Source organism: Cupressus sempervirens, chromosome 4 (genome assembly GCF_028749045.1).
Source record: "Cupressus sempervirens isolate cs-2001-9-10 chromosome 4, ASM2874904v1, whole genome shotgun sequence".
In the NCBI taxonomy this organism is placed as follows: domain Eukaryota; kingdom Viridiplantae; phylum Streptophyta; class Pinopsida; order Cupressales; family Cupressaceae; genus Cupressus; species Cupressus sempervirens.
Window position 1 is genome coordinate 801,270,597 of NC_143121.1, and position 10,356 is coordinate 801,280,952.

General features: G+C 33.5%; 1 protein-coding gene across 1 annotated transcript; it reads right to left on the minus strand.

Annotated features, from left to right (window-relative positions):
• Positions 1-2,009: 2,009 nt before the first annotated feature.
• Positions 2,010-3,184, minus strand: LOC149563817 (uncharacterized). The gene is made up of 2 exons (XM_089826942.1): positions 2,878-3,184; positions 2,010-2,790 (listed from the first exon to the last, which is right to left on the minus strand). Exons 1-2 carry the CDS (start codon positions 3,049-3,051, stop codon positions 2,194-2,196), a joined length of 771 nt encoding a protein of 256 aa, XP_089683068.1. The 5' UTR covers positions 3,052-3,184; the 3' UTR covers positions 2,010-2,193.
• Between the last annotated feature and the right edge of the window lie 7,172 nt (positions 3,185-10,356).

Consider the following 10,356-nt stretch of genomic DNA (forward strand, 5'->3'; position numbering starts at 1 on the left):
TCGTTTGGCAACGAGAATACAAGCAGAACATGCATATGTAAATTCTTAAAATTTTGAATTCTTCATTTGGATGCACCAAATTGGCATTGGAATACGAAGTAAAATAGGAATACGTATTCCAATATTGGCCCAAAAATGAGGTTTTGCAATTCCACCCAAATAGATGGAATTTGAATAGGTATTCCTATTCCAATTTTATTTATTTTAGAAAACATAAATTTTTGGGTCCACAAATTCCTCATCAAATCAAGGCTAAACCAAACAGAGAATAGAAATACGTACCCCCATTTTATATTCCAAAATAAGTATTCCAAAATAGTTATTCCTATTCCTACAGCCAAACAGGCCCTTAGTGAAATTGAAGAGCATTTCTTGAGGGCTTATGAAGATGCTTTCCAGTCTCAAAACTCTTGAAGTTAAAAAAATTCATTTTGTTCTAAAATTTTTATACACTTTTGAATTTTCCAATTTGGAGCTTATTGTAACTTTTTTTGTAAGGGTGTTGATGTTAAAATTCTAATAACACAACAAAGTAATTTTGCACTTGGTAAGAGCTATAACTTATCTACTTGCATTCAACTACAAATATTAATGCAAAATGTAATTGTCTATGTTTCTCCACTATCTTTAGTTCTAAAGTTCTATGTGTACAATTACAATTAATTTTAATACGGTTTTAAAATGGTTCAACCTCTAAAAGATCAAAGGACATAAAGAATGTTGTTCTAATACATTTTGCATTCTTTCAAATTAAAAAGTGTATTCCTCCATCTCAACCCTTTATTGCCACACTCTACAATACTATAATCATGACACATATGGCAAGAACTATAATGCTTTGCATCTCTTGTTCTATAATTGCAATTGTCCTACTATAGGAGAGAGGACCTAGTAGTGGTGAGGGCTAACTTCGTCAACATGTAGCCGCTACATGGGATGTCGTAAGACCTTCATTTTTTTCTTGCAATGTAAAATGGACATTGAACTACCTAGAACTAAGGTTTGAAGGTGTGACTCATCATGCAACTCATTAAAACAATGCTCCTAGTGAAATGTGTCTAAAAAATGACTTTTTGAACATTCGACCAAAGGTTAATATAAAAATCTCTAATAATTGAATTTAAAATTATCATTTGTTGTTAATAAAGTATTATATAACTATATGAAATGTAACATATATGCAACTTAAATGGACAAAATAGTTATTATTAATCATAAATATTTGTTATATATAACTTTTATATATAACACAAAAGGACAAATACTTCAACATAAAAAGATTATTTGTTGTTATAAAAATAACAGATTATTATATAAAATACAACTTATATCCAACACATAGGGACCATTAGTTGGACACTAATTTTTTTTTGACAATCTCACACATTTAATGAAAAAATATAAGACATTTATTGGTATTCACCTTTTATATTTGTGATTACATATTATTGATATGGTTTACTTTATGCATATACATTGCTACCTCAATAGTGGTACACATAAGAATAGTACGTGTACACTAAGATATCAGTGTTTATTTAAGTGAGCATATTATGTTTTGAGTGACATACATATATTAGATAGCTATGATATTTTGTTTGAGGCAAAAAGTTATTTATTTCACTCATTAATTAATTAATTAATTAATTTTTTCTATAACATTTATAAGTTTCCATGTGTTCAAGAATTGGTGTATTTTTTATCAACATTTAGATTTTTTTATATTTACAAATAGTTCAATTAATTACAATATATAGTAAAAATGTGTTGGAAAATTGGAATCTATGTTCACGTAGAGTGATCCATTATTGAACCCCACTCCACAATTGGGTCCTCTCCCTAAATCTTAGTCATACTATAAATCTTAATCATACATACAATATAATGTTAACAAATTTTAAACGTTGCGCCCAAATACGTGCACCACTATTGATGTCAAAGCTTTTTCATGATCAGTTAAAAATCGGAAAGGACTATTTCATCAAAAAAAAATCGGAGAGGCAAAAACCTAAAATGAAACTAGCACGGCCTTTTATCATTGTTTCTGGCAAAATTTTTTACCGAGACCCACGTGACAGTGGCCTGTCACACGTAAAGCCGGGAACCACCCAAGTGGGTGGTAGGAATTAACATATTAAAAGCAACAGCGCCAGTAAAGCTAAGGGGTTACATTGAAATGATTAAATAAAATCTTCAAACTTTCCCAACCTTGAAGCTCAGCGGAAACTTGACAGCCTTGGTCACATGGAGCGGGGCTCCCCATGCCGCCTCAAACTCCGCCCTGTACTCCTCCAAGATGTCTTCCTTACCCACCATCGCCGACGCCGTGGTGAAATAACTCATATACTCCTCAAAGCTCCTCTGCTCTTCAATCTCCAATTTTATGCCCTCCACTGCTTCGAACGGAAACGGCAATGTCTCATACTCGTCCAGCACCATCTGCACGGCCGGATGGAACAGCGGATTTGTTCTTCGATAAAACCGCTCACGAACAGCGTCCACCGCCGGATCCACCATTGGCTTCCAGTACGCCCACACGGCGATCACGCCGCCGGGCTTCTTCAACACGTGTTTTACCTGCGCGTAAAACTTACCCAGATCGAACCAATGTACGGCCGTCGCGACGGTCACCAGATCGACCGAACACTCCGGGCCGACGATTGATTGCAGCTCTTCATCGCTCATTGACGGCGGCGTGACGACGTAGGTTACGTTGGGGCGGGGCTCTGCGTGTTGAATCTGGCCCTCGCTCGTGTCCGTGGCAACCACTCTCGCATAGTACTTTGATAACTGCTTATGCAACAGAACACACTGTTGTTATGAATCTAAATAGAACAGGTGTGATAAGTAAGAAATGATTAGCGTGTTCGCAATTACCTCAATGGCGGCTTGGCCAGTGCCCGTGCCCACATCCCAGGCAAGATCATGTTGTGGAGTGAGAGAAGAGAGGAAGGAGAAGAGTTGAGGGGGATAGCGGGGTCTGAATTTAGCATAATTTTGGGAGACAGAGCCATAGATCTCTTTTGCATTGGGAAATTTGTTGCCCTCCATGGTTTAGGCGCAGAAAGAGCTCTGGCCCTTGAATGATATATAAAAGGAAGGGTGTGATAAAATATTGAGAAAGAATCTTAATTTTTGGGGGGGAGAGGGCGGTTAGAAGTATGTTATAAATTATTCAAAGGAAGCCTTTATTGGGAAGTGGGAGATATGTATAAATAGGTGAGGCGTGATAAACATGTTCAACAGCTTTACCTCAACAGGAAAACCGCAGTCTGCCAGCAAGCGACGGACTAACGGAGGTATGAACACCATCTGTCGAGATCGTGGGAAAGAACGGTACTATTTTGTCTGTAGCCAAATGCCGCTTCTATTACATTTGGAAAGCAGCGTATTTTCTTATTATATCCGGAGCAAAAACGGGAGGTTTGCAATTGTAGGGGAGACAACACATGATACGACTAGACAAAGCTGGGCACTCCAAACAATGGAAGGGGAAGGGGAAATATATTTTAATTCATTTTATTAGGTTTTTTTAAAGGTTGAAGGGTCATAGCAAAGAGCCAAGAGCAAGGATTGAGGGTATCTCTGATGTCAAAATTCATTTGAGGTACGATGGTGGCCCCATTTCTTATGGTACCAAAGCTACACATTTTATAGGACTTGATTTCTAGTGACTTTATTCAAAACCATTCAACTTCATCAATAGACCAATGGTCTAATGACTTTTTGGGTATATTTGATAAAATTAACAATACTTTTTCTATTCTTGGTTGTGCTTGTTCTTATATATTTATCAGCTTCCATCCAATTGAAAGGAAGAAACTAACGTCTTCAATAGTAAACTAACCAAGAATATCCACAAGACAAACTCAAACACAGTTTATATTGTCATCAATCATGTGAAAATACAAAACCTTTGCATTGGTGGGACAAAGACCACTAGTATATGCACATTTGTTAGGAAGCATATGTTGTGGGTGATAGAAAACACAATAGATTGGATAGATCATTGAGAAGTATGGGGTTTTGATCATTCCCGTTTTCATTATGAGTCTGAACCCATATTGAATGAAAATTTTGTTTTATAAGTTTAGTAGTTAGGGTTTTGAAGAATTGGAGTATTGCATGCCCTGTAAGCAAGAGAACACATCATTTACTTAAAACATTGCATGTGTTTAGGAATAGTGTTGCAAAATTGGGCATGACTAGAAGGTAAAACAAATTTATCCATGTAGTCGCTCTTTGCATGACATTATATTTCTACTGCAAACAAAATCCAACTCTACCTAGTAATATCAAAAATAGATTTGTCGTATATTTTTAAAGGTTTCATAACAAATATCTAAAGTCATTTGATCAACTTTACCTTCTAAGTTGTCTTTTTGTGTATGAAGGGTTATTATTTTATCTACATGAAGTATTTGTAGCACTTCTTTTAGAGTCCATATTCATTGTAATAGGTTTCCAAAAATGGAGTTTTGTAATTTAAGCTGACACGGATTTTTCTTTCCACTTCTCATTTAGGGTATTTTTTTCCTTCTTCCATCCAATAGTTATAAACAATTATTGTATAGATATTATCTCATTCCTTTGAGAAAACATCCATTATTATATTGAAATAACTAATATTTTTTCATTGTTTGTACAATTGACTATTTTACTCAGTCATGCATTTTAAGTAAGTGTCAAAAAAATATTTATTTATTTATTTTAATCTATGCTTATATACTTTTTCCACAAATGGTTACTCCAATGTGCATTACATAATATGAAGGCTATTGAATAAAAGCTTTGAGTTATGTAAACATTAAGGTAATTTGACGCATTTTTCCCAAAATAGTAACATTTGGTGTGTTATTGGTAACTGAGGAATTGATATGAAATTATTCGTTGACACTTATTGAAGTCAGGAAAGAAATTATCATCATAAGGAATGTAATCATAGTAAGTTTTATTCTGTGCTATAAGGCAGTTCTAATATGTGTAAAAGGAAGCATAAGAAATAGGGAACGAAGAAGAAGGAGAAGAGGGTAAGAAAGTAACTTCCAATGGGGCAACACTTATGGAGGGTTGTGACCCTTTCTAAGGTGATAACTATGAAAGAGTGTGAATGTTGGACAAGGAAAATATGGAGAAGAGATGTAACTACTACTCACTTGAAAGACATAAATAAGAGAAAGTTGCATTTGAGGCTTGGGCATCTAAGGGAGAAAAAGTTGAGTAATAATGTATTATTTTCACTTAGGCCACAGTGGAAAGTGGTCTCTCAATTATTGCGAATGGTGGTGCCCCTTATGTCAACATTATATACAGGAAAAGAAAATCAAGGATCATTTATCTATCATCACTTGTCAATACATAAAGTTATTTCCCACTAAATCATCACTCCTCTATCTATGCATTTCACTATCATTTAGGGCTTGTTTGGCAGTGGGAATTAGTAAATACCCAAAAATTCAAATCCTCAGTTTGGGTGCACCAAGTTGGAATTGGAGTTAGCAATTTGCATAAATTTTGCACTAAAATATTTAAAGGAGCCAAATCTTTCATGGCCCAAGTAAGCATTTGCCTACATTAGGCTTTTAAAATAGAGTACTACGATACATAATTTATGTATGTGAAGGGATATGAGGTTATCTCTCTCACTAGTTTCATTGCTCTAGTGTTGAACAGGTTCTCTAGTTTTTTAAGATTATTCAAAGAGACAACACATAAGAAACTAAATTTTTAAATAATAAACAAAAATCCAAAAACACAAGAAATAAATAACAAAAAATTAAATGTTTAAATTCATATCGTTAATATGCAAATGTTATATAAATGATCTAAAATATGAAAATGAGTAAAAATTTGAGGGCGACTCCATCAATACACAACTAATTACATCTATTTATTCATTCAAATATTATGAAAATTATTTAGAAAAAATGCAAACTCCTAGGAATTTAATAGCAACTGCATTGAATAAATAATTGGTTAATAGGTTTAACTACTTCTTTTTTATAAAAAAAATTAGAAAAAATATAAAAATAATAAATAATTAGACTAAACTTGGAGATAATTAGAACTATGTTGTTGAATCACTGCATTCAACACACATCTTATGTGTTGTTGAAGAGATATAGAGTCAAAATCATGTCAAAATCAATAAGCATAGACACACACTTTAAAAAATTGCATAATAAAATATCTAATGCATGCAGCTGTGCAGAGAAATAAAATTCCCTACAAATTGTAATGAACTAGTAGGGCAACAATGAGAAAGGTATAAGGAGGTCTCACTCCATATATGGAAAAGGGGAAAAAACCAAAAGTCACCGAGATGTCCTTGAAAGGTTGGAACAATGGAAAAATTAATTTGGGAAGGAGGGAGTTGCATCTCAATGTTGTAGTCATGGTGAAAATAATAGGGCTCAGTGAAAAAGGTAAGTTCTTCTTTTGGGGTTTTAAGTATTTTGGACTGGTAGCTAAGAAATTCCCTAAGGATATAGATGGCCAATTATTTAAAGGGAATTTCCTCTATTAAATCACATATGCCTATGAATTCTCCACTTTAAAAATAAACTATGAAAGTGGGGGATGAGGAAAGAAGAGTGAGGAAGGTGTGGTGCACGTTTTGTGTGACAAGCCTTCAAGATAAGACTTGTGTTTCTTTCCTTTTTCGGGAAAGCGACTCGTGGCTTTGGGTAGGTAGAGTGTGTTTTCTATATTGATAAATTATCTTGAGAAATATCACATGTAAATGTGACATAGAGCACATAGAGCTCCATACTCTTATTTAAAAAGAGCAATATGGATCCATGGATTCATTTTATTAGGTTTTTTTAAAGGTTGAAGGTTCATAGCAAAGAGCCCAAAGAAAGGATTGAGGGTATCTCTTATGTCAAAATTCATTTGAGGTATGAGTGTGGCCCCATTTCTTATAATACCAAAGCCACACATTTTATAAGACTTGATCTCTAGTGACTTCATTCAAAACCATTCAACTTCATCAATAGACCAACGACCCAATGACTTTTTGGGTATATTTGAGAAAATTAACAATACTTTTTCTATTCTTGGTTGTGCTTGTTCTTATATATTTATTAGCTTCCATCCAATTGAAAGGAAGAAACTAACGTCTTCAATAGTAAACTAACTAAGGATATCCACAAGACAAACTCAAACATAGTTTATATTGTGACTAATCATTTGAAAATACAAAACCTTTGCATTGGTGGGACAAATACCACTAGTATATGTACATTTTTTGGGAAGCATATGTTGTGGGTGATAGAAAACACAATAGATTGGGCAGATCATAGAGAAGTATAGGGTTTTGATCATTCTCGTTTTCATTATGAGTCTCAACCCATATTGAATGAAACATTTGTTTTATAAGTTTAGTAGTTAGGGTTTTAAAAAATTAGAGTATTGCATGCCCTATAAGCAAGAGAACACATCATTTTCTTAAAACATTGCATGTGTTTAGGAATAGTGTTACAAACTTGGGCATGACTAGAAGGAAAAATATATTTCTATGTAGTTTCTATTTGCATGACCTTATATTTCTACTGCAAAAAAATCCACCTCTGTCTAGTAATATCAAAAATAGATCTGTCGTATATTTCTAAAAGCTTCATAACAAATACCTAAAGTCATTTCATCAACTTTACCTTATAAAGTCTCTTTTTGTGTATGACGGGTTATTATTTTATATACATGAAGTGTTTTTCACATTTATTTTAGAGTTCATATTCATTATGATAGGTTTCCCAAAATGTGAGTTTTGTAACTTAAGCTAACATATATTTTTCTTTCCACTTCTCATTTAGGGCATTTTTTTCTTGTTCCATCCAACAGTTATAAACTATTATTGTATAGATATTATATCATTCCTTTGAGAAAAAATCCATTATTATATTGAAATAACTAATATTTTTTCATTATTTGTACCATTGACTATTTTACTCAACCATGCATTTTAAGTAAGTGTCAAATAAAATATTTATTTATTTATTTTAATCCATGCTTGTATACTTTTTCCACACATGGTTACTCCAATGCACATTACATAATAAGGAGGTTATTGAATAAAAGCTTTGCGTTATGTAAACATTAAGGTAATTTGACGTGTTTTTCCCAAGATAGGTGTGTTTTTGGTAACTGGAGAATTGGTATGAAATTATTCATTGACACTTGTTGAATTCAGGAAAGAAATTATCAGCATAATGAAGGTAATCATAGTGAGTTTTTTTCTAAGCTATAGTGTAGTTGTAATATGTGTAAAAGGAAGCATAAGAAATAAGGAAGGGAGAAGAAGGGGAAAAGGAAGTAACTTCTAACATGACAACAATGATGGAGGGTTGTGACCCTTTCTAAAGGTGGTAATTGTGAAAGAGTGTGACTATTGGATGAGGAAAATATGGGGAAGAGATGTGACTATTGCTCACTTGAAAAATATAAATAGGAGAAAGTTGCATTTGAGGAGGACATCTAAGGGAGAAAAATTTGAGGAACAATTTATTATTTTCACTTAGGCCACAATGGAAAGTGGTCTCTCAATTGTTGTGAATGGTGGTGCCCCTTATGTCAACATTGTATACAAGAAAAAGTAATCAAGGATCATTTATCTATCATCACTCGTCAACACATCAAGTCATTTCCCACTAAATCACCACTCGTCAATCTATGAATTTCACTATTATTGAGGGCCTGTTTGGCAACATGAATTAGACTGGAAGAGGCATTTATAAATACCCAAAATTTCAAATCCTCAATTTGGGTGTGCCAATTTGGAATTAGGAATACGTATAGGTATTCCCATTTTGGCCCCAAAATGAGCATTTTCTATTCCAAATGCCCAATCCTATTCTGATTTTCCTTTAAAAAATTTGATAAAATTTGAAGTCTGCTTCATTAAAGTCTCATGGTCCAAATTATCAATTGTGTAAAATGTGTGAGTTGCATATTCTTTGGACCTATGTAGATTATCTAAGTCTATTTGGATTGCCTAAAAGATTTCAAATCAAAGTGAGACAAATGCACATATCATTCTATGAGAGGAAGGATGTAGTTAAGGCTGAATTTTTTTATTTGTAGGCCACTTAGCATCCTCATCTCTTGGGGTATCATTTCACTCGACATCTTGTCACCTATGTCAAGTGTATGGAGTGTTGAATAATTTCTTACAAATTAAGGCATGCTTCTTCTTAGATTATTATGGCTAAGGGAAATCCCTTTCATTTTGGGCAAGTTGTTGCAAATAATCTTTAGAATTGACCCCTCAAACACATTCCTACTCAACAACAAGTAACGTAATCTTGTGTAGTTGATGAGTGACATCAGAATTTCTCCCCAAAATCCATTGATTTTCAGCTTGAGCACTCTTGACTCCCTAAGAATGTTGAGTGTAGAGGGGATCTGTCCCATTAGAAGGTTCTAGCCAATATGAATGGTTTTCAATGAAGAACAATTTTCTAACCCCCACACTTTCACTATCTGGACAAAACCTCTACTGGATCAAAGGTGTTGTTGTTACACAAACTAGTGATCGGGTCATTGGGCAATAAGTTTTAAGGCATTGTGTATGGTTGCATTAGGGTCATCGATGGTAATTTGTTCACACCTTCCTATTCAAATTCAAATTCCAATTTTGTCTAACCAACCAGAAATTAGGAATATGCATTCCTATTTTCTATTCTAGAATATAAAAACCTAGTGTAACAAATCCCTATTCCTCTATTCCTTTTCTACAGCCAAACAAGCCATTAATCATCATTTAATAACAATTGAAAATATGAAATCATTATATCATTAATAAAAAATAAGTCTAAATTGGATTCCTACATCATTTCAATCACTCTATATTAAACATTCAAATATCAAATGGGAGAAAAGAATAAAATTAGAAGAAAGGTGCTCATACTTATAACACTAAATATATGTATTAATAACTCTATCCAATGTAACGTAACTTAGAAAATAGGATCTCATCAATGCTTATTGCAATTTAGGGGAGAGTGTTGTAGCCTTATCTCCTTCAACTATTGTAACTCATGACATGGCAAATGCATTGTTCATCAATCTAGAGTGCGTCATTGCTAATTGTTTCTCAAGTTGTGAGTACTATTCTTCTGCCCTTATATTTGTTATATCCAAATTTTTAATATTTTATCATATTTTTAGTCAAAATAGGCAAAAGAGTCATAAATTTTGACTTAAAAATTATCCATCACTTCTTGAAATCTTGGTGATCTCATGGTTCTACAATCTCTAGCTTGTTTTCAACTCCATGGTGACTTCGAATTTCTCGAATCAGAGTTGTGAGTCAAAAGTTATGATATCTTGAAGTTGATGTTTTAGATTTTAAATTCA

Bases quoted from the DNA above. Each gene is read 5' to 3' on its own strand.
- LOC149563817 (XM_089826942.1), bottom strand. From the start codon at position 3,051: ATGGAGGGCAACAAATTTCCCAATGCAAAAGAGATCTATGGCTCTGTC. The intron at 2,791-2,877 runs GTAATTGCGAAC...TTGCATAAGCAG, and splicing joins CTGGCCAAGCCGCCATTGAG to TTATCAAAGTACTATGCGAG.